The sequence below is a fragment of the Bos indicus x Bos taurus genome, chromosome 3, assembly GCF_003369695.1.
Source record: "Bos indicus x Bos taurus breed Angus x Brahman F1 hybrid chromosome 3, Bos_hybrid_MaternalHap_v2.0, whole genome shotgun sequence".
NCBI classification, from domain to species: Eukaryota; Metazoa; Chordata; class Mammalia; order Artiodactyla; family Bovidae; genus Bos; species Bos indicus x Bos taurus.
This window is the reverse complement of record NC_040078.1, coordinates 21,264,883-21,290,286: the sequence shown is the minus strand read 5'-3', so window position 1 is coordinate 21,290,286 and position 25,404 is coordinate 21,264,883. Positions and strand designations below refer to the sequence as shown.

The 25,404-nt window shown below is 46.0% G+C and overlaps 3 protein-coding genes across 8 annotated transcripts in view; 1 reads left to right on the top strand and 2 right to left on the bottom strand.

Annotated features, from left to right (window-relative positions):
- The window catches only part of LIX1L (limb and CNS expressed 1 like), a 32,437-nt gene extending 29,103 nt beyond the window's left edge, over nucleotides 1-3,334 (bottom strand). For all 3 annotated transcript variants that reach the window (XM_027535129.1, XM_027535136.1, XM_027535144.1), the window contains exon 1: nucleotides 2,938-3,334. In XM_027535129.1, the coding sequence (XP_027390930.1) occupies nucleotides 2,938-3,229 (292 nt within the window). In that variant the 5' untranslated portion in view covers nucleotides 3,230-3,334. The remainder of the gene's footprint in view (nucleotides 1-2,937) is intronic.
- Nucleotides 3,335-4,743: 1,409 nt separating this feature from the next.
- On the bottom strand, nucleotides 4,744-7,940 carry ANKRD34A (ankyrin repeat domain 34A). Of its 2 annotated transcripts, XM_027535081.1 has the most exons (3): nucleotides 7,735-7,940; nucleotides 7,569-7,632; nucleotides 4,744-7,183 (listed from the first exon to the last, which is right to left on the bottom strand). In XM_027535081.1, exon 3 carries the CDS (start codon nucleotides 7,065-7,067, stop codon nucleotides 5,583-5,585), a length of 1,485 nt encoding a protein of 494 aa, XP_027390882.1. In that variant the 5' UTR covers nucleotides 7,068-7,183; nucleotides 7,569-7,632; nucleotides 7,735-7,940; the 3' UTR covers nucleotides 4,744-5,582. The 2 variants fall into 2 exon arrangements, with proteins under 2 accessions (XP_027390882.1, XP_027390879.1); XM_027535078.1 differs by lacking the exon at nucleotides 7,569-7,632.
- POLR3GL (RNA polymerase III subunit G like) lies at nucleotides 6,794-24,829 on the top strand. 3 transcript variants are annotated; one of them, XM_027535094.1, is made up of 10 exons: nucleotides 6,806-6,881; nucleotides 9,685-9,940; nucleotides 10,047-10,205; nucleotides 19,446-19,613; nucleotides 19,953-20,082; nucleotides 20,926-20,994; nucleotides 21,512-21,568; nucleotides 21,805-21,878; nucleotides 22,009-22,122; nucleotides 22,644-24,829. In XM_027535094.1, exons 4-10 carry the CDS (start codon nucleotides 19,488-19,490, stop codon nucleotides 22,728-22,730), a joined length of 657 nt encoding a protein of 218 aa, XP_027390895.1. In that variant the 5' UTR covers nucleotides 6,806-6,881; nucleotides 9,685-9,940; nucleotides 10,047-10,205; nucleotides 19,446-19,487; the 3' UTR covers nucleotides 22,731-24,829. The 3 variants fall into 3 exon arrangements, with proteins under 3 accessions (XP_027390914.1, XP_027390895.1, XP_027390905.1); XM_027535104.1 differs by having other exon boundaries at nucleotides 9,685-10,205; XM_027535113.1 differs by lacking the exons at nucleotides 9,685-9,940; nucleotides 10,047-10,205 and having other exon boundaries at nucleotides 6,794-6,881; nucleotides 22,644-23,431.
- The last annotated feature ends 575 nt before the right edge of the window (nucleotides 24,830-25,404 follow it).

Sequence of the window (25,404 nt, the reverse complement as noted above, 5' to 3'; positions counted from 1 at the left end):
ATGGTAATGCTAACAGTACCTATCAAATGCACAGTTTTCAAAGCATTTCCACATGCATAATAATAGCAACCACCTCTTGAGTACTAACTAGCTGCTGCATGCATTCATTTAATCCGCGAAGAACTATTAAGATAGGCGTTGTAATACCCACTGAACAAATGGTGAACAAGTTAGGAAACAGACCACAGTGGCAGAACCAGAATTCAGAACCAATGTTTGTTTGCCTCCCAAACCAATCCTCTTTCTGCTGTATTGTCCTGTTTTATTGCATCATTAATTCTCACACATGCTCTATAGAGTGGACTGTGAGCTCCATGAAGATAGGGACTGTGTTTCTTGTTCACCCCTGGTGATCAATAAATATTCATTAACTGAATAAATGGAACAGGTGAGGCCTAGAGAGAGAAAGTAATTTATCCAAGATCACACAGCCACTATTTGACAGGGCCAGATTCTCTGATTCCAAATCCTGTGCACTAAACTGGTTAAGATCCTACAGCATACTGAGCTCGGTGTGTGTCTTGGGTGGGGACTGCAGGGAGAGATACAGGACAAATAAGTGAGATAACAGAAGAATCTAATGCTGAGAGCCTACAGGAGTGAAGGTAAATCTAAAGACCACGCCTGGAAAAGGTGAATTTGGAGCAGTCAGGAGGAAGATGAAAGATCTGAATTGAAGATAATCCAGTAAAGCATTGCTGGATTGAGGACTGGTCTGGGCAAAGACTAAAGTAAATTTTATGCAGGGGAATAGGGCCAGCCCCCAAATATCATGCCATCAGTCACAAGGGTGTGTGGACACAGGCCAGTGGCAGTTTTGCCTATTAATTGAAGCAGAGTAAGTGATTCCATGTGGTGAAAGTCTTCTGAGCCAAATCGGCAGAGATTCTGCTTGCCTGAAGCTGAACTATCTGCCAAACTTTCCCAAAGTACTGGCTGGACACCCAGACTGGAAATGAGAAACTCAAAAATAATGAGAAGGACTGTGGTGTGAGGTAGGCAAGCTGGAGGACTGAATTGCTGGAGAGTCTGAATGTTAACTGGTTGCTCTTTGTCAGTATAATTCCCTTGTACCCTCACCCTCATCCTTTCTAAGGAAATGAAAAAGTTTTTACAGGATGCTCAGTTTAAACCAGAGCTTCTTGAGGTAACACAGACCAAAAAAAAAAAAAAGTCACTCCTCTACAATTTTAATAAACACCTATAAGATTCTAGGAAGAAGGCTTCAGATTTAGGGTTGCTACTCCTATGCTCAGAAGCAAAGACCTTCCCTTGGTCTCAATTTAAAAGAGGCATGAAGTAACAGGACAATAGCTAATGGCAATTCCATTACAGTGCCCTGTTAAATCTAGGTGTTAAACTAGAAAAAACAATTAAATTCCCTCATGACGAATTTCAAGATAATATGCATTTGTATTCCCAGCATCTAGCAGAATGCCAGCCCCTTGGTAGCAGTTTAAAATGTTAAATAACAAAGGGAAACTGATGGGAAATGTATCATTATGCAAATAAAGCAAAATGGATCTTAAAATGTTTTCATAAGAATCATTGGTTTTACACTGTTAGGATTTAACAGTGAGAGAAAATATGTATTCTTCCCAAAGAAATGAACCAATAAACTTGAGAGGATATTTATCATTTTTAAAGTACGCATTATTATATCTGTCAGGTGCAATATATCATTTATTGAGACAATAATTCCAAAGGAAATCAAAGCTCAGTGAAGTTAAGTCTCTTTCACAGAGACATAGCTGGCAAGTGACAGAGATTTAATCTGGGATTTAATCCAGACTTGTCTGACTCCAAAGCCTTTGTGTGTGTTCTTCTCACTGCACTTTCTAAGGAAGAAAAAAAAAAGTCATTACAAGAAAGCCCTGCAACCTTTCTCTCCTAAAGAGACAAAATAGAAAGTTAGAGATACAGTCACTTCCAGGTTAAGCGGGACTTAACCATGCAGAGAGAAGTAATGTCTCAGAAATTTCAGATCTGAATTCTGTACCCCACACCCCTTACTATATATTTCTTTCTACACTATAAATCTTGGAACTCAAACTCATGATATCCTGCACTGGTTAAACACAAACAACAAAGAAAATCTTCACATTCCCCTTTTCAGAAACCCGGGAAATTAGGCATGTTTAAGATGAAGATTTCTAAAGGAAATAGGGTTTCTGTCTGGCTCATTTCCACTGAATTTAACATTGAGAGAGCCAAGCCCTGGGATTTATCCTCAGTTCCTGGGCAAGGGCCAGGAAAACAGAGCCAGACAGACAGAGAAGCTGGAGTTAGGGGTTCCATACTTAAAAAGACACCGAAGTAGGGCACTAAGTCACAGGAAGCTGGCGGGGGTCCAAATTTAAAAGCACTATTTACAGGTGACTTGTGAAAGCCCTGCCTAATTCCCCAGTAAATCTGAAGTTGCACTGGAAATCTCAGAGTGACATAAGAAAAGAATTTAAAAGTCAAGGTTAAGGAGATAGAGTAAATTAGCCGGAGCCCAGGAATTGCTGAGATCACAGAAGAAAGACTGAGAGGATGTGGCTGAGAAATGTCTTGGTTCTGAGATAAAGGATAGGATCCCACACAATGGGGACTGGTCTGTAAAGGCAGAGAGATGTTAAAGCACTAAGCTACAGGAGGAAGTCCATTTCTAAAGAGGAAAAGATTGGGAAGAAAAGAAGGCTACATCTGTAAAAACGGGTCCCTGAAGAATATAGTAGTAACTCAATAAAGGGGAGGGGTGAGAGGCTTAAACGTGTGTATGAATATGCGCGTCTGTGCGTGTGCGTGTCTGTGTGAGTGTAGCCCTGAAGGAAACTCCCCAAAAGGAAATGCATGTGAGGGCTCTGAGCCAGGAAAAGCGATCCAGAGGACTGTGGGAGCAAAGCTCCCTTACAGAGAGGGTGTCCCGGAGGAGGCCAGACCCCGCAGACTCACCTCGGCCATAGCCCTGCGTGTGTTTGGCGAAGCTTCTCACCACGGCCTCCACAGCCTCCCGCAGTACCACAGGGCTGCCTGCGGCGCCGGGAGGCAGCGGCAGCCCGGCGGCCCCGGACAGAAGCAGAGGCGGCGGGGGCGGTGCGGGGGGCGGCGGGGCCGGCGGGGGGCCCGCTGGGGGTGTGGCGGTGGCAGCCGCGGCCCCAGTCACTCCGGGCCGAAGCGCTCTCAGAGTGCCCCTCCCGCTCGTGCCCACTCCAGGCTGCAGTCGCTGCGCTCGCAAGGTCTCCATCCCGGCCGCCAGTGGAGTAGCGGCCCGGAGCCTGCCAGCCTGGCGAGCTAACGGTCCCAGCCGCCCCCTCCAGCGAGCGCCCAGGGACTGAAGGAGGTGCCGGAGCCCAGCCGTCAGTCAAACGGGGGCGGGGACGAGCCAAGTCCTATGCCAATCACCAGAGATGGGGCGGGAGCTGGCCGGTTGCCCCTCCACCATAGGCAAATTATTGAAGGCGGAGGTTCTGAGCAACCAATTACAAAGAGAAAAAGCGATACCTCTACCCTGGAGAAGCTTAGCTCCGGCGCATCTTTGCGAGTACTAGAAAGCCGGCCAGACTCCTAGGGCGAGGCTAGAGGGGGGAAAAAGGGGGGCCTGGATGTATGACTGGGGAGAACTGTAGACAGAATGAGAAGATTCTTAGTCTTGGTCCGATCACTTCATTTCATACATGTAGATGAGGAAACTGACTCAGAGAAGTGATATGACTTGTTCAAGATCATATGCAATTGATAGTGGAGCTAAAGGAAGGAAAGATACTGACATTTAATGAGCACATACTTACTGTACGTCAGACACTATACAATGTACTTTAGTGGATTGTCTTATCTAATAATTGCAATCACTAGCTAGATTTTATTATTTTATGGATAAGGAAATTGACAGGCTAGATATATTGTCCAAAATTAAATAGCCAGGAGGTAGCAAAGGAAGGTTTAGACAATAGGTCTTCTGATTTCCAATATTTTAATCTTTTTGTTATACAGAACTGTTGGGTAATTTTCTGATTTCACCAATTCTACGTTGAAGGAAGAAACAGTAGAATTGCTCCCCTACCTATCGTTAGAGCAAGGAAGAGTTAGAGTACAGGAAGAAAACCAGCAAGCTGAAAGGTCCAGGGGGCAAATTAAGACAGGTGCCTTTGTTCATAGAACCTTTCAGGCTGGGTTCCTCCAATTACTGTTACTCTTACACACATACTACACACATGCACATACATACACCCACCCTTTGTCAGTTGAATATCATACCATTTTTACCTAGGTGGAAATTATACTATTTCTCTCTCTCCCTCCCTCTCCACCCAACAGAGCCTCAGAAATCAAGGATGGGGAAACAGAAGCAGAAGTAGAAAAAAAAAATGGATGAAATGCAGTTGGTGAGATGAAAGTTAGCCCCCTACCAGGGGAAAACTGTGAGTGGTCAAGAAGCAGGAAGCTTGAAAGAGGGACAGTTAATCTACTGTAATATAGCTGCTGATGGTGGAGGGGGCAGATTCTTTGTAGGAATCTTAAAGAATTTAAGGATGGACATAGGGGAGACTAAGGGAAATGAAAACCTATCAGATGCCTTAAAATCTTCAAGACATGGGACACTTGCCTCTTCTACAACCACAATTGGTTTCCTGGAAAGAAGGTGGATGGAGCCTTGAAGTATCCCCTTGATCTTTTTAGCTAGCTATAGTTAGCATCACCCTCCCTCCCTAGTCCTCATTCCCCCACACCCTCCACCCCCAGCAGAAGTGACAAAACAGAGACTTCTGAACACATTTATTTGATATATCAAGTGGAGAGAGGAATGATTTAGGGTTACTCCCCATGTCAACCTGTGGGGGTGTTCATAAGCTCAGATGGACAGAAGAGCAGCTTAGAGCCCATGACCCATCTCCTGGGAAAATGAAACAACCTGGTGTATTGGTTGGGGGGACGGGCTGGGAAGAAAAAGCTGGAAGCTGAGAAGTAAAGCTGAGAGCAGGGAGGGCAGCAGCAGAACTGAGGCTGGGGATTGCTGCAGGATATTCCCAAGGGGAGTAAAGAAGCTATCCTGAAAAGTGGTTAGGGCTGGAAGCAGGATGTGAACAAGGATCCAGGCCTGGATTGAAAAGCAAGACCTGCAGAATGGGGTGGGATATTCACGAAGAGGGAAGCATGTCCAAAATCATGAGCAGGCTGTGTTGCAGGGCATACATGGAAAGCAAGGGATTATTGTTGCAGGAGGGCAAAGAGATTGGAGATTACCCATAAGTAGGGGCTCCCTAATGCTTCTGAACAAATACAAGTTGAGTTTGGGACCCTTTGGAGGCCCTAGCACAAGTGGTCCTGTGTGCGCTGTGTCCACGGGCACGAGAAATTCCCATATGCACTGTGAAGTGACCAGGGCATGAATGCATGAGTCTATATGCCCAATAAATAGAGTACTTACCCTTCCCTGCAAATACGAGTACTGTGCTTGTGGACACATGTTTACCCATGTATGTGTGCACCGTGCCCATGAGCACATGCAAGAGACCTCTATGTCCATAGTGTGTGTGAACTGGTTTTCCCACCCGTCCCAAGGTCCTGATCCCCACCCGCCTTGGCTCCTCTCACTCCCCTCAGCGCCCAGGCTCCCCTGGCCCGCCTAGACTCTGGAAGCCCCCTAGCAGGCGGATCTGCTCAGTCTGCATGGAGTGGCGTCTCACCAACTTGCGCTTGGTCCTGGGAGAGCCTGGCGCCCCCGCCTGGGGAGGGGCGGGCAGCGAAGGCGCCCGACCTCCCGGGCGAATGTCGGGGATGGGAGGATGGGGGCTGACATTGAGCGGGGGCAGGAAACCTGGCCGCGTTTGCGCGATGTGGTCCAGGAGCAACGTCCCCGAGCCCCTCCGCTCCAGCAACCCGGGACTCCGCCTCCGCCCGCTCAGCGGAGATACAGCCCCAGGAAGACTCTCCTGGGACTGGCGTGGGGAGGAAACCGAGCCTGCTAGAGGGAGGGTCAGCGGGGAGGCGCTATATCTGCGGCGCTCCAGGGACGGGCGGCTGCACTCGGGCGAGTCGGGGCAAAGATTTCCGGGAGTATCGAGCTCCACCGACTCCATGCGGCTCAGTTTCTGCCTCAGCCCTGAAGAGGGGCCAGACTCCTGAGCTTCTGGCGCTGTGTTTCTGCGAGAGAGAGGACCCCCACCCGTCACTTTCTCCGCCCACGGGGGCGGGTCCTCTGGGCCTTCGGTGCTGTGACGTCGGGAAAGACGCGGTCGACCTGTCAGGGTCAGGCCGTTGAATTCGGCGGTCAGGCGCTCGAACCCCGGCCTCCCTTCGGCAGGCGGGACAGGTTGAGGAGGGGCCACTAGGCCCCAGGGCTCGGAGTTGAGCCTTTTGAGGGGTTTTGGAGGATGGCGGGGTGGTTTGGGGAGTGGCTCGGAAGGGGAGGGGTCATCTGGGGGCTTTGGAAGAGGGAATTCAAATACGTCCCTCTTCTCCTCCTCTTCCTGGGCGCGAGGGGATAACAATCCCCGTCCTCCCGCTCCTGCAGTCTGCAGTTGGATTTCCGAAGGCGACGTGCAGACTCCGGGGCTAGGAGGAGCGGGAGCGGGGTCCTCCACCCCCGGGGACGGTGGGGAATTGAGATACTGGCGGGTCTTCTTGGTGCCGGAGGGCGAGGTGTCAGTGGTGATGATGATGACCTCCGTGCCCTTGGCCTTGCAGGCGTCCAGCAGCGTGGCAAGGGTCTCTCGATCCCCGCGGTCCAGGGCGTGGACTAGCGCCGAGGCGCCGGCGTGATCTCGGACTGAGGGGTCCGCGCCATGGGCAAGGAGCAGGGAGGCCACCGCGGCGCCCCCGCCACCCGCGCAAGCGTGCATGAGCGCCGTGCGCCCTAGGCGATCTGCGATGTTGGGGTCCGCGCCTTGCTCCAGAAGGTAGCGTACCATGCGTGCCTTGTTCTGGGGGTCGTCGTACCGGGCCCGACAGGCCGCCATTAGCGCAGTCTCCCCTTGAGCATCACCCTCATTCACGTAGGCGCCCCCCTCCAGAAGCAAACGGGCCAAACGTAGCTTACCCTGACCCACGGCCCGAAGAAGAGCGTGGCCCTCGGTGTGCAGCATAGCTGCCGCTGGGGAGAAAGCACCGTTGGAGCCGGGATTGGGACCTGCCGAGGACGCCTAGGGGGGTGAGGGTGGTGGCTGGCAGAGGCCTGCGGGCTCAGTGGCGAAGCCAATCCCTGCAAAAAAGAGAAAGATCTTATTTATTGATTCTGGCAGGGAAACTGAGGCACAGGTGGAAGGACCCGCGTGGGATGGGGGAGATCTCCACGGCATGGTACACAGTCCTTCTTCTAACTCATGCCTCTGAGCCGCCCCCATCCCCCCAGCGCATGCCTGAGGAGATAAGAAGGGTGCACCCGCACTGAAGGACGAGCACGCGTGCAAACGCGTACGTGCACGCGCAGGGATATCCGCACCCCCACCCTCACCCCACGGCTTATCAGACCTTTCCAGCATCCCCCTTTTCTTATCCGCACTTGGAATCCCCCTTTCTAGGATGTTGAACGCCACCCACCCACACACATGCACCCATACATTCACACACACAGTCCCATTCCTAACCTCTTTTAGGTTGCCACAGCCCCACAAACTGAATGGGGGGAGGGAGGCAGCTTGCGTTTGGGACCTAAAAAGGGTGGGGGGAGAATTGGGGGGTTCTTTTGCCCCTGCTATATTCCTCATCACTCCTTGCTGTTTCCCCTCCCAGGTTGTGCACCCAAATAGATACCTGTAAGTCCGCAGAATCTCCTCCGGGCCAGGGCTGAGGCCAGGGCCACGGGGCAGCTGGGGTGCCGGAGCCGGGTTCCTGGGGGCCCACATGGCGTGGGGGTGGGCACTCGGATTCCCTTGGTGTCAGTATCTGCGCCCGGGCACAGAATCCTGGTCCCTCCTCCCGGTGCGCCCCGGGCACAGCGCCGGCTCCGGAGGAGAGAAGCTGGGTGGGGGGGGGGGGGGGGGGGGGGCGGAGCTATGCTTCCCTATTTATAGCCTAGTCTCTGCGGGTGGGGGCGTCAGGCACCAAACCATTACCCCACCCATGCACACATAAACCCTCAAAAGCTAGAGGCTCCAATCCTGACTTCCCTTTCTTAGCCCCTCAGTCACAACAAACCTAAATGTTCCTTAAGAGACTCCTCCACGACCCAGACTGGGACCATCCCAATTCTTCGTCTAGCTTCAACAGATCCCCATTCTCCGCTCTTCGTGCGTTGATGCGTGCCGGTGCACCAGGTCTGACCTGCCACACAGTACATGGTACACTATATAGAGAGGTGAAGAGAGAGGCAATGGGATCCACAACTGGAGTCTTTACTGTACAGAGGGAGGCAAGAGATCTGGCTGCCTTCTCCTAGTTTAAATGTCAGGGGGAGCTGGAGTCAGACACAGCGATACATCTTCATTACACCTCCCCGCAACCGGAACATGCATCACAAATAAACTTGGACCTCAGCTCCCTTATACAGACTTAGATAAGTATGCGGAGGTTGGGGTCATTTTTAGATACAGCAAGGGGTTATTCCCAGATGCCTCCTCCCCATATTTTTGGAGGGATGGGAGGAAGAGAGAGAGAAAAGGGGTAGAGAAGAATGAACCTTGTAACACATTCTCTCCCATTGCATCTATTTATTCTCGGTCTTGCTTAGGCTCATTTTCCCATCTTGTTTGAAGGTCTCTGTTTGAATCGTTCCTTAAAGTCTTTTTTCTTCCTATCTGTAGCAGTCGATTTCTCTCAGTGTCTGTCTCTGCCTCTCCTCACCACCTGCCCTGTCTCCATGGTTACCATAGCTTCCATCTGCATATTTTAGGAATGAGTTTGTGTCCAGCTGGAAGGCATCAGGGGAAGTGGGGAGGGGGGTGAGGAAAAAAATCCTAAGGATTTGGAAAACTCACCTGAGATAATTCAGAGGCTGGAGGCCACCAGACACAAGACATAATGTTCCTGAAGAAGGAGGAGAGAGAAATATTTGCAGGGAAGCTACCCATTTTTATTAGGTACCATGTTTCGACCCCTGGGTTGGGAAGATCCCCTGGAGAAGGAAATGGCAACCCACCCCAGTATTCTTGCCTGGAGAATCCCATGAACAGAAGAGCCTGGCAGGGTGCAGTCCACAGGGTCACAAAGAGTCGGACACAACTGAAGCAACTTAGTATGCACACATCATTTACTGGAAACCAACTATGTGCCAATTATGTAAGTACACACATTATCTCCAATCCTCACAACAATGCTATAAGGTAGGAATTATTTTCTTATAAAGAAACTGTGACTTAGTAAAGTTAAGCAGTTCTCCAAAGCTTCACAGCTCTGTTTCTGTCCTATTCCAAAGGCTGGGTGCTTGCCATTCCACCAACAGCCTTCCCAGTCCAGAGGCTTCACTCCCAGGGCCATTTTCTCTGACATCAGGGTTATTGTTCTTGACTAACTTCTAGATTCTATTTCTACTCAGATCTCTTTCCCCATTGTTTCTGTTTTTTGTGTGTGTGTGTGAAAGTGGGACCCCTCCTCCCAACCCCTCCCCCCGTCCCCCTCTCCCGCCCCTCTTTAACCAAAGGCTAGGAGGAGCTGGAAGGAGGTGGAAAATGCAGTAAACACTGGACTCCTGCCCTATCTCCCCAACTCTGGTTATCTGATTTCTTAATCCTTCCTTTCCCAAAGCCTCTTTCCATCTTCTCACAGATATGGCAGCAACCTACAGGAAAACATTTTTCTAGAAAAGAAAGGAGGGAAGCGGCACAGAACTGAAGGGAAGACTGGAGGAATGGAGGAGAGGCCAAATGTGAAGCCACAAAAAGAATGATCCCTAAGGGAGCAGGTTTCACAGAGCTTTCTTTCTCTGTGGAAGCTCTTTCTATAGAGTCCCTCGGTGAAATCTAAGGATCAGCTTCCCTCTGTGAACCGTCGCCAGGCCAAGAGGTCCTCCTTCTGAGATGAGGTCTGAAATGACTGACCTCCTGGTTGGTTCTGCAACCCTATCTTTCTACTCACCCGGCTTGCTAGCCTGAGTTCCGGCTAACTCTCTCCCTCCCTCCCCTCCTCAGCTTCAAGTGGGCGGACCTCTTCGGCTCCCCCTAGATTGGCTGGGAGAACTCACCAATGGGGAGCTCTGGGAGGCGGACCTAGAACGCCACCAGCTTGAAGAAGACAGGCAAATTTCAAGTTGGCTGCGGCGTGTTTTCCGCGTGGGGGAGGGGCAGCAGGTAAGGCCCCGACTTGGTGGCTCTGACCTGGTTCCATCCCGCACCTCCCGAACTAGTTCACCAGGGACCAGCTGCTAGCTAGAGAGACAACGCTTTCCGGCAGCCTGTTGGATCTGCCCCCTTCTAGTTCCCCACCCTCTCCCTGTGGGCTCCCTTTGCTGTGTTGATTATACACTGGAGAACTATAGTTTTCCTTCGCGCAAAGGGGAGATATATTAAAGGAGAAAGTGGAAGACTCTCTCTGATACCTCTGACTCTTTACTGTGAACCAGCTTCCCCTAAATCTATTAGTACTAAGAGCTTGACAGACTCCCGTTGTCTATCAAAACTCTGATGAAATATTACCTCCTACCTGTAGCTTTCCTGGACCAATTTTTTTTTTTTTCAGGATTAATTGTTCCTCAGTCTGATGATAGCATTTTATGTGTACTTTTACTGGAGCCCTTAGTGCCCTCTCCCTCTTTAATGTTTCTGTTCTACTTAGAATATAAAGTTTGGTAGGGCAAGTTCTAGTATTTAATACAATGCAGTGTATTATGTATTAAATGCACAGTGCCCAGGAAAAGTTAATTGGATGGACTTGATTGGAAAGGAAGAATTTAAACTTCTGATGTAATTAGGGAGCAATTAATAAAACACAAAGTAAAATACAATACAGTATATCATTATGACCTCTTAAGTTGGTGGTTCATAATGTAAATTGGTCCCAAAGTCCAGAGAAGGGAGAAAGCTAAGAGGACTGGGATGGTGAAGGGAGCCTTTAGGAATCACAAGGTCTCAAGTTTGGAACAGACCTTAGGAGTCATGTATTCATTCTTTCAGCCAAATATTTATTGAGCATCTACTATATGTCAGACATAATGCTGGAGAATGGGGATCATAGTGAATCCTTTAGATATGCATCCTTCCTCTGATAAACCATATTTAGTAAATTATTATCCAGCTTCTGTTTAAACTTTTTAGTAAGAGAACTTCCTATCTCACTTTGATCTTCAATCAATATCCAACAAGTACAAGAAATATATGGCTCAACAAAATGTATTCCACATTTTCACTGTAAAAGAGACAGAACTGTCCTAATGGTAACATTCTTAAAGATAATCATCTCTTTGTTTTCTGTTTATAGAAGTAATATACATTTATCCTAGAAAACCATAAAATGTCTATTATATCATGACAATGAATCCCTTCAATTTATTTCCTGCATGTATACATATGTATATGTGTTTTTGTGTATATATTACACACATAGGGCCGTACGACAAATACAACCTTTTATTATGCTTTCTCCACTTTACATCATATTGTGAACATTTTTCTGTCTTTAAGTATTATTTGAAATTTTTATTATGTCTACATAATAGTCTAAGATAGATATTTGATTTTTTTTAACCATTCATATTTTTAAAAATAAAGCCTACTTATTGAAGTTGGTCATTAGGTCTTTTTTTTGTTTAAGATTTATTTATTTATTGGCTGTGGTGGGTCTTCATTTCTTCAAGTAGACTTTCTCTAGTTGTGTCTTAGTTATGGCAAGTGGGGGCTACTCTTTGTTGCGGTGTGTGGGCTTCTCATTGCAGTGGCTTCTTTTGTTGAGGAGCACAGGCTCTAAGCACATGGGTTTCAGAAGTTGCAATGCCTGGGCTCAGTGGTTGCGGCAGACGGGCTTAGTTGCTCCATGGCATGTGGGATCTTCCAGGACCAGGGACTGAACCAGTGTCCCTTGTGTTGCAAGGCAGATTCTTAACCACTGGACCACTGAGAAAGCCCCTGCTGCTGCTGCTGCTGCTGCTGCTGCTGCTGCTGCTGCTGCTGCTGCTAATAAGTCCCTTCAGTCATGTCTGACCCTGTGCGACCCCATAGACGGCAGCCTACCAGGCTCCTCTGTCCCTGGGATTTTCCAGGCAAGAATACTGCAGTGGGTTGCCATTTCCTCCAGTGTATGCATGCTAAGTCGCTTCAGCCGTGTCGGACTCTGTTCGACCCCATGGACAGCAGCCCACCAGGCTCCTATGTCCACGGGATTCTCCAGGCAAGAATACTGGAGTAGGTTGCCATTTCCTTCTCCAGTAAGGAAGCCCCAACCATTCATTTTTTGTTGGACTATTTAGGTTATTTCAGAATTTGTGCTACTATGGATAGCTCTTTGATAAACATGCTTTTATATCTCTGACTATGTATCTGGTGATTTCTTTGGATAAGTTTTAAAAGTGGGATTACTGGATTAAGGATATATTAACTTTTAAAAGGCTGTAGATTCAAAGAGTCAAACTGCTCACCCAAAATATTGTATTTATAATTCTTCCAGTGAGGTATGAGTGTCCACTTCAAAAAAACTCATGGAAGCCTGATTAATTTTTAAATCTTTGCCAATTTTATAGATAAAAAATAGTTTGACCATTCTTTGTTAATTGTTTATTCATGTTCTTTGCATATTTATTCTATTGGGATGATTTTTCTTCATTTCCATGAGTTCTAATATAATAAGAGTGTTAAATCTTTGTCTTATTTATTACAAATATAGCAAATTCTAAACGTTAGAGTGCTCCAAGCCTCAGTCCCTGGATCTCTTCTTCTCTCTCTTCACATCCACTCCTTTAGGAATCTCTCCCAGTCTCATGACTTGAAACATTTGTATACTGAGACCTCCATTACAATGTAAGCTCCTTTTAAACTCCATGGGTGCAGCAGTTTTTGTCCATTTTGCTCACTGCTACATCCCTAGCATTTGAAACAGTGCATGACACTGAATAAGAACTGAGTAAATATTCGTTGAATGAATTAAGGTTGTTTTTATTATTATTTCCATTTTACAGATAAGGAAACATCAACCCTCCCTATTATTCACTCTTGCACTCCCCTTCCCCCACAATCAACAGGATCTCACATATGTTATACTCATTCCCAACTGTGCTGAACTGTGTAATGTAGTAGAAGTTACTAAGAAGCAGTTTTCAAAAAAAAAAAAATACAGAAAAGCAATAACATCAAATTTAAGAAAGGCTTTTTAGTAATTTCTACCATATTAAAACAATTATGGCTCAGTTGGGAATGAGTATAACATATGTTGGATGTTGTTTATGGGGGAAGGAGAATGTGTGATGTTTATGGAGGGGTAGTTTGGGACCAGATTATAGGAAACCTTGAACATCTTCAAGAATCATAATCACTTAATCACAATCTTAAATAGAAGAGCCTTGTAGATTCCTGAGCTGCGTAGGGTACAGATGGATGGTTTACAGTTTCCTAACCACCAGGTTCAGTTCAGTTCAGTCGCTCAGTTGTGTCCGACTCTTTGTGACCCCATGAATCGCAGCACGCCAGGCCTCCCTGTCCATCACCAGCTCCCGGAGTTCACTCAGACTCACGTCCATCGAGTCAGTGATGCCATCCAGCCATCTCATCCTCTGTCATCCCCTTCTCCTCCTGCCCCCAATCCCTCCCAGCATCAGAGTCTTTTCCAATGAGTCAACTCTTCGCATCAGGTGGCCAGAGTACTGGAGTTTCAGCTTTAGCATCATTCCCTCCAAGGAAATCCCAGGGCTGATCTCCAGAATGGACTGGTTGGATCTCCTTGCAGTCCAAGGGACTCTCAAGAGTCTTCTCCAACACCACAGTTCAAAAGCATCAATTCTTCGGCGCTCAGCCTTCTTCACAGTCCAACTCTCACATCCATACATGACCACAGGAAAAACCATAGCCTTGACTAGACGAACCTTTGTTGGCAAAGTAATGTCTCTGCTTTTGAATATGCTATCTAGGTTGGTCATAACTTTTCTTCCAAATCTGTCTTCTTTTTACCCCACATTTCTTGAGGGTCACTTGGTCAGTATGTGGAAATGGAGTTAGATTTGTCTCACCTCAAAGCTCATGGCCTTTTCTTAACTCCTCACAGCTTTGCAATCAAAACAGCTCCTGTCTCCATTGATAGAACTGTATCTATCAGATGGAGGGATACCTAAGCTGGCTACTTAAGAGTGTTTTCCCTTGAAAGGGCCTGAAAACACAATGGCAAATTCTTACTCCCTCTCTCTCATCTATAAGACAGGACCTCTCACCTAATGTGTTCTTTAAGTCAGATCACAGTTTAATCTATTAACTAACAGCTGTTTTTGTTTATTTGTTTATTACTTCTTATTAGACTTTACAATGTGTTAGTTTCTGCTGCACAGCAAAGTCAATCAGCTGTATGTATACATATATCCTCTCTTTTTTAGATTTCTTTCCCATTTAGATCACCATAGAGCACTGAGTAAAGTTCCCTGTGCTGCACAGTGGGTTCTCATTAGTTATCTATTGTATACATAGTATCAATGGTGTATATATGTAGATCCCAGTCTCCCAATTCATCCCACCCACCCTCTTACCCATTGGTATCCATGTTTGTTTTCTACGTCTGTCTCTATTTTTGCTTTGCAAATAAGATCATCTACACCATTTTTCTAGATTCCACATATATGTGTTAATGTATGATATTGATTTTTCTCTTTCTGACTTACTTCACTCTGTATGGCAGTTTCTAGGTCCATCCAAGTCTCTGCAGATGGCAGAATTTCATTCCTTTTTATAGCTGAGTAATATTCCATTGTATTGTATTATATGTATCACACCGTCTTTATTTGTTTATCTGTCGATGTACATTTAGGTTGCCTCCATATCATGGCTATTGCAAAAAGTGCTGCAGTCAACATTGGGGTGCATGTATCTTTTTGAATTATGGTTTTCTCCAAGTATGCGCCTAGGAGTGAGATTTCTGGGTCATATGGTAGTTCTAATTTTAGTTTTTAAAGGAATCTTCATGCTGTTCCCCATAGTGTCTGTACCAGTTTACATTCCCACCAACAGTGTAGGAGGGTTCCCTTTTCTCCACACCCTCTCCAGCATTTATTGTTTGTAGACTTTTTGATGATGGCCATTCTGACTAATGTGAGGTGATAGCTCATTAACAGCTGTCTTTTCCTCACATTTTTCATGGCAGTTGGACTTGAAGCTTTCTAGATTTCTTAAGCAAACATTTCCCTACCCTCTCCTTCCTGTTACATATTGTTAATCTCATCTACTATTCAGTTACTATATTTTTAATTTTCTAATGAATATTTTCCTCTTATTATAAAAGCAATACCTTTTTGGTACAGAGGAAAAACAATGCTTAAAATATATATTACCAAAAAATCTCCAAAACCCATCACCTTAAATTAACCAATGTTAATTCTTGTTGTATACCCTTTAAGAAAAACTTTTCTGTAAAGCAATTATCCTTCAATAAAAAATAAATTAATTTTTTGAAAAAGAACAACTTTTTTACTTATATGTATGGGTGTGTGTAAGTTTGACAAAATAGATTACCTTGTATATATTTTTAAATCTTTTTTTCCCTGACATCTTTTGTGAGGTGCATTTTGTTGAGTCATATATTTCTTGTTTTATTTGTTGGATTTTGATTAAAGAACAATTATCCAAAATGGAATGACTTGTAAAGTGAGATAAAAAGATTTGCTAAAAAGTTTAAATTGAAGCTGGATAACAGTTTATTAGATATGGTTTATCAAAGGAAAGCTGAATGTCTAAAGTAAAGGATTCACCATGATCTCCATTGTCTAGCATTATGTCTGGCTTATAGTGGTGGTGGTTGTGGTTTAGTTGCTAAGTCATGTCTGACTCTTCCGACCCCATGGACTGTAGCCTGCCAGGCTCCTCTGTCTATGGGATTCTCCAGGCAAGAATACTATAGTGGGTTACCATTTCCTTCTCCAGGGGATCTTCCTGACCCAGGAATCAAACCTGGGTCTCCTGCATTGTAGGCAAATTCTTTACCAACTGAGCTACAAGTTATAGTAGATTACAGTAGATGCTCAATAAATATTTGTTGAAAGAAAGAAAGGAAACATGATTTTAAGGCCTGATCCAAACTTGGGACCTTGTGATTCCTAAAGCCTCCCCTCACCATCCTAGTCCTCTTAGCTTTCTCTCTTCTCTGGACTGTGGGAGCAATTTTATCATGAACCACTAATTTGAGAGGTCACGATTATGTATTATATTGTCTCTTATTGTTCCATAACTAACATGTTATTAGTATGTATGCTTATATGATGTGATGAAAGTGTCACTTTATCTTGTTGATCATCTGCCTCCAAATCCACAACCCCAGTCTAATCAAGAGAAAAACCTCAGAAAAATTCCAATAGAGGAACATCCTATAATATATTTGACCAGTAATCTTTAATAAAACTGTCAGGGTAATTAAAAACAAGGAAGGTCAGAGAACTGTGAATTTTGAATTGATAACTCATGTTTCTTTCTTTATTAATAGATTTTATTTCTTAAAACACTTTGAGATTTACAGAAAAACTGAGCAGATAGTACAAAAAGTTTCCATACACCCTGGCACCAGTTTCCCCTATTATTAACATAATAATATGGTATATTTGTTATAATTAATGAATAAATATTGATACATTGTCTATACTTGATTTGGAGTTCCTTAGTTTTACCTAATGCTCTTTTTCTGTTCCAGGATCCTGTCCAGGATACCACATTACAATTAGTTATCATGGCCTTATTATGTCTATATATAGAAACACTTATATATGCACAAACTGTATGTATAATACAGAAGTGGAATTAAAAGGATGCATATGCAAATATTCATAAAGATTATTACTACATCGTGGTTAGTAGATGTTTTTCTTTATACCTCATTTGTATCTTTTCAAGTTTTCTGCTGCTGCTGCTGCTGCTGCTGCTAAGTTGCTTCAGTCGTGTCCGACTCTGTATGACCCCATAGACGGCAGCCCACCTGGCTCCCCTGTCCCTGGGATTCTCCAGGCAAGAACACTGGAGTGGGTTGCCATTTCCTTCTCCAATGCATGAAAGTGAAAAGTGAAAGTGAAGTCACTCAGTCGTGTCCGACTCTTAGCGACCCCATGGACTGCAGCCCACCAGGCTCCTCCGTCCATGGGACTTTCCAGGGAAGAGTACTGGAGTGGGGTACCATTGTTTGTCTGCCTACAATGTGGAGACCTGGGTTCAATCCCTGGGTTGGGAAGATCTCCTGGAGAAGGAAATGGCAACCCACTCCAGTATTCTTGCCGGAAAATCCCATGGACGGAGAAGCCATGGGGTCGCAGAGTCAGACATGACTGAGTGACTTGACTTACTTTTACTTCTGAAATTAGAAAACAAAAGGAATTTTTTTTTTTTTTAAGAATGCTACCACTAGAACAGCTCTCTTTTACAATGGAAGTGTGAACTTTTCTTGTTTTTGATGACCCTGACAGTTTTGAAGAGTACTAGTCACATATATTATAAGATGCTTCTCCATTGGAATTTGTCTGCTTTTTTCCTCCTGTTTACAGACTGGGGTATCAGTTTGGGGGAGGAAGATATCACATCTGCTAGTGGTAAAGGATCTGCCTGCCAATGAGGAGACGCTAGGGACAGAGGTTCAATCTCTGGGTCGGGAAGATCTCCTAGAGAAGAAATGGCAACCCACTCCAGTATTCTTGCCTGGAAAATTCCATGGCCAGAAGAGCCTGGTGAACTACAGTCCAAGGGGCCATAAAGAGTTCGACATGACTGAGCACACAAGGGTACATACTAATGATATGATTTAAAGTCATTCATGTTGACCTTGGTCACCTGACTGAAGTAATGCTTGTCCAATTTCTATACCGTAAAGTTATCACCCCCACCCTTTCCAAAATTGTTTTGGACAAAATTCCCTATGCACAGGCCATACTTACGCCGTGAGGAATTACACTTTCCCCTTTTAGGGTGGAATCCCTGCTGGTTCAGATGGTAAAGCATCTGCCTGCAATGCAGGAGACCTAGGTTTGATCACTGGGTTGGGAGGATCCCCTGGAGAAGGGAATTGCAACCTACTCCAGTATTCTTGCCTGGAGAATTCCATGGACAGAGGAGCCTGGTGGGCTACAGTTCACGGGGTTTTAAAGAGGCGGGCACAACTAAACGCTAACGCTTTCTTTCTACATAATTTATTTAGAATTCTGCATATGGGATTTTTTTTCCTCTCCCATGTATTAATTTGTTCAAATGTTTATTTATATATCAGTATAGTCTCTGGATATTTTTCTTATACTTTGATATTACATTCCAATACTACTTTATTTTATGGTTCAACTTATTCAGGCTTTGGCCATTGGGAGCTCTTTCATTTGCCTCTTATGTACTTGACAGAGCCCCATCAATGTGTGTGTTGTTTTTTTGAGCACTTTCTTACTTTCTGGCACTACAAGATACTTCAGTCTCATCCTGTGTATTTCCTGCCCCATTGGAGAAGCTGCATTTCTCCAAGAAGCCCTGGTTCCTTTCGCTGGAGAGTGGTATGAGAAACCAAGATCTGGGTGCTAGGTATCTTCCCTGCTACTGGGATATAATTTCTTTCAAGTTTCTTTTTCATTTGATGACTTTCTTGAATTTCCCGGCCTATCTGACTGGTTTTTCAAAAATGATGGTAAGAGGCAGAGTTCAGTTACAGTAGCAGGAAGAACTTTCAATTCATCACAGTTGATCACATGGAAGGGGCTGCCTTGGGGGACACCATCTCTTTAGGAAAATGCCACCAGAAGCTGAATGACTGACAATTTACAGAAGGTAGTACTGTACTGGGAGGATTTTTGAGCTAGAAGACTCCATGTGTCTTTTCAGTTCTAAGATTCTGTGTTTCCAAGTGGCGTTTAAAAAGATCTGTTTGAGTGTAATATTTCTTCTCACACAGCACCCCCCCACCCCCAACCAATTGACAGTGAGACTGATGACTCATTTCTGTTCCCTCACAGTGTCTAGCACACTACCTTTTTCATGGTAGATGCTTAATAAATGTTTTGCTGAAATGCATTGCATTAGATTGAATTGGGGCCTAGTTGGGTTTGGAAAGTGAGAGAGAGAAAGAATTCAAAGATCATATGTAGGTATGCATCTGATGATAAACATCCAGTTAACTTGGGAACATAGGGAAATTTTATCCAAGTGTCTAGTCACTTTCCTCCTGTGCTTTAGTTACACCAGTTACACCATGTTGCAATTATCTGTCCTGTTGGGACCATGTCTCATCCTTATTTATATTTTCAGAAATACCTTGCCTGGCACTATGCCTTCTCAAAATTCATTGAATTAAACTGGCTTTTCAGGTCTCTGGGAGAAACAGTTTGAGTGTCTTGTACCTCCCTGGTTTCCTGTCCATTCTACTGTACTTTTTCTCTTTGTTTTTGTCTTTATCAGGTTTTTCGCATTGGATGTCTGAATCCCCAGGCCCCCTCCATCATGGCCAGCCGGGGTGGGGGCCGGGGTTGTGGCCGGGGCCAGTTGACCTTCAACGTGGAGGCTGTGGGCATTGGAAAGGGGGATGCTTTGCCCCCACCCACCCTACAGCCTTCTCCACTCTTCCCTGTGAGTGTCTGCCCACCTTTCCCAAGACTCCCTTATGCCCTTGACTGACTGTATGCGATCCTGGATTCCTCCTGGGTCATCAAAATCATCCTTATCTGGCCCCTCCCTTTCTCTGTACTTGCAACTTACATGGGATGTTTTCCAGACTAGGAAGTGTCCGCCCTTACTTTTTATACTCTGCTTCCCCAGCTTCCAAAATTCTGTGTTGCTCCCAGCATTTGCCTTTGGTCCCCTGCTCAATGGGAGCATTGGATAGAAGTGTGGGGAGAGGAGAGGCCCTCCTAGATTTATACTCCAACATTTTTTTCTCTGAACTGACCATTGCCTCTGCCTTCTTAGCCCTTGGAGTTCCGCCCAGTGCCTCTGCCCTCAGGAGAGGAAGGGGAATATGTCCTGGCCCTGAAGCAGGAGCTTCGAGGCGCCATGCGGCAGCTCCCCTACTTCATCCGGCCTGCTGTCCCCAAGAGAGGTTAGTTGAATGTTCTGAGTGCCTTTCATGAGTAGTGCCCTGTACTTAGCACCACTGGGGCCCCACAGAGGTCAGAAGAGACACAGAAAGCTCACTGCCTAGCTGGGGAGATCATAGTAATTACCCCTGCATTTGAAATGCATTATGGTATCCATGGTTTGTTTTGAGTTTCACAATAGTCTTGGACAGTGAGAGCTTACGTATTAAGGTGCCCATTTTACAGGTATAAATGGGGAGGTGTATTAAAAATTTTTAACAATCTGGATATTGCAGGCACTAACCAGTCAGAAGGAGTTGAGAAGGGTCTCTGAGAAGCCCTGCAAATTAAAATATTAGCCCTTTCGTTTGTGGCTCATGGAGAGGTCATGGAGCCAGGAGGGACTGGAGAAGGGGGCATACTTGGGAGGCCTGGGATAGTGGGTATTTACCAGTTGGTGTGGAAGTATAGTATTTCAGTGTATTGACAACTGGTACTTTCCTCCTAAAGCTCTAGAAGCTGAAGTTCAGACAGTTAAAAGACTTGCCCAAGTTATTCCCATGAACAAGGAGTAGAGGGAAGACAGAAACCCTATTTTCTTGCTCTAGTATACTTTCCACTGTAACACACTCCCAGTCAATATAGCCATGCCTTAGGGTTAAGAGAGATAGCAAAAACATTGCAATTTGGGGTGGTGAAAAGACAGGTTAAAAGAGTATTGAAGGTCCTCACTGAAGCTGCCCTCCCTGGGCTCTGGGTTTGGGGTGAGGAAGACAATTTCTGAGTTTTGAGAGGGCTAGATCCTCAGGAAGAACCTGAGGATTCTGATAGAATAAAACTTTGACCCTTGACCTCTGATCCCTCAGATGTGGAACGTTACTCAGACAAATATCAGATGTCAGGGCCGATTGACAATGCCATCGATTGGAACCCTGGTAGGTGATGGGCCCTTACATTGACTTCTTTTCTTTCAAATGCTTGAGCTGCCTCAAGCCACCACCCTATCCACCCTCCTCTGTCCCCAACCTCCACCCTATTCAGAAGGCTTAGATGTGCTCCAGCATACTCACAAGCTCTATCTAAAAACCTGGTAAATGTCCCCTACTTTGACCCAACCCTTTCCTTCCTCACCCTTACCCTGATCCTTGAAGTGAAGTGAAGTGAAGTCACTCAGTCGTGTCCGACTCTTTGTGACCTCATGGACTGTAGCCCACCAGGCTCCTCTGTCCATGGGATTCACCAGGCAAGAATACTGGAATGGGTTGCTATTTCCTTCTCCAGGGGATCTTCCCAACCCAGGGATCAAACCCATGTCTCTCACATTGCAGGTAGATGCTTTAACCTCTGAGCCACCAGGGAAATCCTGATCCTTATCTCTCCTTTAAAAGAGTTACCATTCTTAGGAGACCCCAGGCAGAGTCTGGCTGATTTTTACATTCCCGCTGTTTCTAGATTGGCGACGTCTGCCCCGGGAGCTAAAGATCCGAGTGCGGAAGCTACAGAAGGAACGTGAGTGTATCTGGGAAAAGGAGGGAAAGTAGAGATTTCCTTCATCAACTGGAGGGCCAAGGCTGCTGGTGGTGTTGCCTGCTCTCCCGATGCCTACCTACCCCATCTACCCAGTATGGCTGCTGGGTGCCCTGGTGGCCACGGGAGGGCAGCAAAGTGACATGGTCTATGCAAGAGGGTGACAGCTAAGAAGGAAGTTTGCTCTCTCATGGTTCACCTTGTGATCTTCTCACCAGGGACCACCATTATACTCCCCAAGAGACCCCCTAAGACCACAGAAGATAAGGAGGAAACAATACAGAAACTAGAGGTAAGGAAGAAATGTGAATAGAGCCCATCTGGGCCCCAGATTCATTCCTCTGCTTTGGCCCATGGGTGCCTCAGTTCTCCCCGTTCTGTGAGCTTAGTCATGTTTCTCTTCCTGTTCATTCTCACATAAGACTCTGGAGAAGAAGGAGGAAGAAGTGACTTCAGAGGAAGATGAGGAGAAAGAAGAAGAAGAAGAGAAGGAAGAGGAAGAAGAAGAGGAGTATGATGAAGAAGAACATGAAGAGGTAAAGGGAACCACCTTTCATTCTCAGACCCCCGTCTTTTCCACTCATAAGCTCTAGGGATCTCAACTCTGTCCACCAGGGATGTTCTCTTCAGAGGGTTGGAGGGCCAAAGGAGATACTGCCCACAAAAGATAGTACCCTCTGCTTTATCTGTCCTTAAGTGAAAGTGAAGTCTCTTAGTTGTGTCCGACTCTTTGCAAGACCCTGTGGGCTGTAGTCCGCCAGGCTCCTCCGTCCATGGGATTCTCCAGTCAAGAATACTGGAGTGGGTTGCCATTTCCTTCTCCAGAGGATCTTCCCAACCCAGGGATCAAACCTGGGTCTCCTGCATTGCAGGAAGATGCTTTATCCTCTGAGCCACCTTAGGCTCTTCTTAAGAGTGAACTACAGCTTGCAGGGACCTCCCAAGCCTGGAGTGCTGTGATTGGGAGGGGAGGAGACTGGTACCTAGGGAGAAAGGAGAATGCTGAAAGCATGCCTGACCTAACCTTTCTTCCTCCCTTCCTTTTTTTCTATTTCAGGAAACTGATTACATCATGTCATATTTTGACAATGGGGAGGACTTTGGGGGTGACAGTGATGACAATATGGATGAGGCTATATACTGAAGACCGGAGAAGGCAATGGCACCCCACTCCAGTACTCTTGCCTGGAAAATCCCATGGATGGAGGAGCCTGGAAGGCTGCAGTCCATGGGGTCGCTGAGGGTCGGATACCACTGAGCGACTTCACTTTCACTTTTCACTTTCATGCATTGGAGAAGGAAATGGCAACCCACTCCAGTGTTCTTGCCTGGAGAATCCCAGGGACAGGGGAGCCTAGTGGGCTGCCATCTACAGGGTCGCACAGAGTCGGACACGACTGAAGTGACTTAGCAGCAGCATATACTGAAGACAGACTCTAAACAATACCCTGGACCTTCATATCTTTCTTGATTTAGTACACAGAGACTAACTGTCTCCTATTATTTGGTTTTGTGGACAAGCAAATCCTTTGCTTAGAATCCAGCCAACCTGTTTGGTCCCTGGAGACAGAAATGGAGAGTGACAGTAGATAGCTCTCTTTTCTGCCCTTACCCTCCCTCTCTCCTGTGGTGTGGTATCTCCTCTGATATCTTGGGGAAAAGGGCAAAGGACCAGTGTCTCAGTTGTATGAAAGGAAAAAAGAGGGTCAAAACAAGGACTGGAGTTGTTAGAGCTGAGATAGCTGTATACATGCCCCTAACTATTTTTTATAGTTCTTTCTGGGTGTGAGCAGTTAAGAGGAATAAGGGCAGTTTTACACTTTCAATAAAATGTTTTTATCTGTCTCTCTGTCTAGGGTGAGGCCTAGTTAGGAGAGGGCTGGAGGAATGAAGGGGATGCCTAGTAAACCTTTCTTCTCTCCTTACCTGTTGAGAGTCCAGTGTAACACACTGGGCATTACAGCCTTCCTGTTCTTTGCCCCTTCCCTCCTACCCCCATGGTGGGACAGCTACTCCCAAACTAGCTCTGCCAAGGAACATTCAGAACTCATCTGCAGGGCTACACAGAGTGAGCTATAAACAGCCCATGCCCTGAAGACCAGCTGGCTTCTGAGCTTCTGGTCCTCAGGCAATGGGGACGTGATTGTCTCTGTTCACATGTGTTCATGGGACATAGGCTCTCACGTTCCCACACTTGACCTTGATCTTGTCCTTGTTTACAAGGAATGATTACAGCTATTTTTGTGGAGTCAAGATAACCAGGTGTGGAGAGGGAGGAGGTGCTGATTGTTCTTTAGCACACTCACTCACCCTCTTCCAGACCCTGGGAACCCCACTTTGAAGGGTGTGTTGTGAAGAGGGAGCCTACTGAATATCTTATTCTCCACTTGCAGAAGCTGCTGTGTGGCTGAGTTGCAGTTTCTCTTCTGTGGAATTTAGTTAGCCTTTCTCTCACTCCCTTGGTGTGGAGGGGGATGGGGTAGGCAGTACTGCTTTACAGGAAGTAAGGAGGGTGCGGAGAAAGGGAGTGACTTAGGGACACTCTGCTCTAGGAGGTGCTTTCTCGCCCACACAGTCCTCCCGTTGGGTGAGGTCACTTCCCTAGGCTCTGATTGGCTTCTGAGGAAGCCTTAGACGTACTGATTGGTTCCAGCCACTTGACATGCAACAGTCACGGGCAAGCTGCGTGTCCAGAATAGGGACTGGATAAGGAAACAGGCACAGAGAGCTGTGGATGCTGTCATAGCGACCTTACTAAACATTTGAAAGCCATAAAGATGGGAGGCGGGAGAAACTTCAAGAAAGTCCCCAGCCATATTTAGGCAGGCAGATTGAATTCCCTGCGGCATCAAGTGATAGAGACTGGCAATCTTCTGTTAGATATTTTTGACCCCATTGTGAAGAAGGAACAGGGGTTGTGACTCCATTGAGAGTCACATTTTCCCATTGAGGGAAAGCACCTTAAAAGCCAGGTTTGGATGTGGTAGTATTAGGTAGTAAATGTGATAAGAAGAAGCAGCCATGAGAACAGAGAAGGAAGCTGAAATAGAAACAGAACATTCCAGAGTTATTGAGCAATTTGTGATGATTGATGTGTTTCCTTTTCTAGTTCTCTGAGGTATTGTGTGAGTGTGTTGGAGGGAGGGGCCAAGGGACCTGTCTCAGGGGTTTTCCATAGACATACACCATGATTGTGGCTAGGAAGAAATCAGCAAGAAACAAAAATAAAAGACCCTGAAAAAATCTTCTTTTGCCTAACTCACTTGCATATACACACACACCAGACCTTATCTGGTTAACTAGATCTGTGTCTATGTAGGGGGCACAGCTGGCCTCCTAAATCCCACCTAATGCCAGCATGTGTACTTAAAAAAGAGTGGAACAAAGAAGAATTCTAGATGAGAGACTGAACACACACCTCCGTCTGCCTCTTTACACGTACATCCTTTTCCCATGAAATAGGGGAAAGGATAAAGGTTAGAGTGGCCTCTGGGGAATCTGTCGTACTGCTTCAAAGACCAAGAGTCAAGAGAGATCAGTCCATTCTTGGACTCTTTCATATCTGGCCTGCTGTCCTTCCTGGCAGGTGACCTTGCTGAACAAAGCCAGAGACAAGGGACCCAGCAGCTCCCCCAGATTCCGGAATGGTTCCAGGAATGAGCTAAACTGTTTCCATTGACCTTTCCCCTACTTTCCATAGGCTCTGTTGGGCAGGCTGAAGCTGAAGCCTAAGGCTCAGTTCATGTCATGGGGGGCTGCTAGTCCTCTGGAGGATCATCTGAAAGGGCTGAGGTCAAGACATTGCTTACAAACACTTA

What these genes read in the sequence shown, in the direction of transcription:
- ANKRD34A (XM_027535081.1), bottom strand. Translation starts at nt 7,067, where the DNA reads ATGCTGCACACCGAGGGCCACGCTCTTCTTCGGGCCGTGGGTCAGGGT.
- POLR3GL (XM_027535094.1), top strand. Translation starts at nt 19,488, where the DNA reads ATGGCCAGCCGGGGTGGGGGCCGGGGTTGTGGCCGGGGCCAGTTGACC. An exon ending in AGCCTTCTCCACTCTTCCCT is followed by an intron (nt 19,614 to 19,952) that starts GTGAGTGTCTGC and finishes CTGCCTTCTTAG; the next exon opens with CCCTTGGAGTTCCGCCCAGT. An exon ending in TGCCATCGATTGGAACCCTG is followed by an intron (nt 20,995 to 21,511) that starts GTAGGTGATGGG and finishes CGCTGTTTCTAG; the next exon opens with ATTGGCGACGTCTGCCCCGG.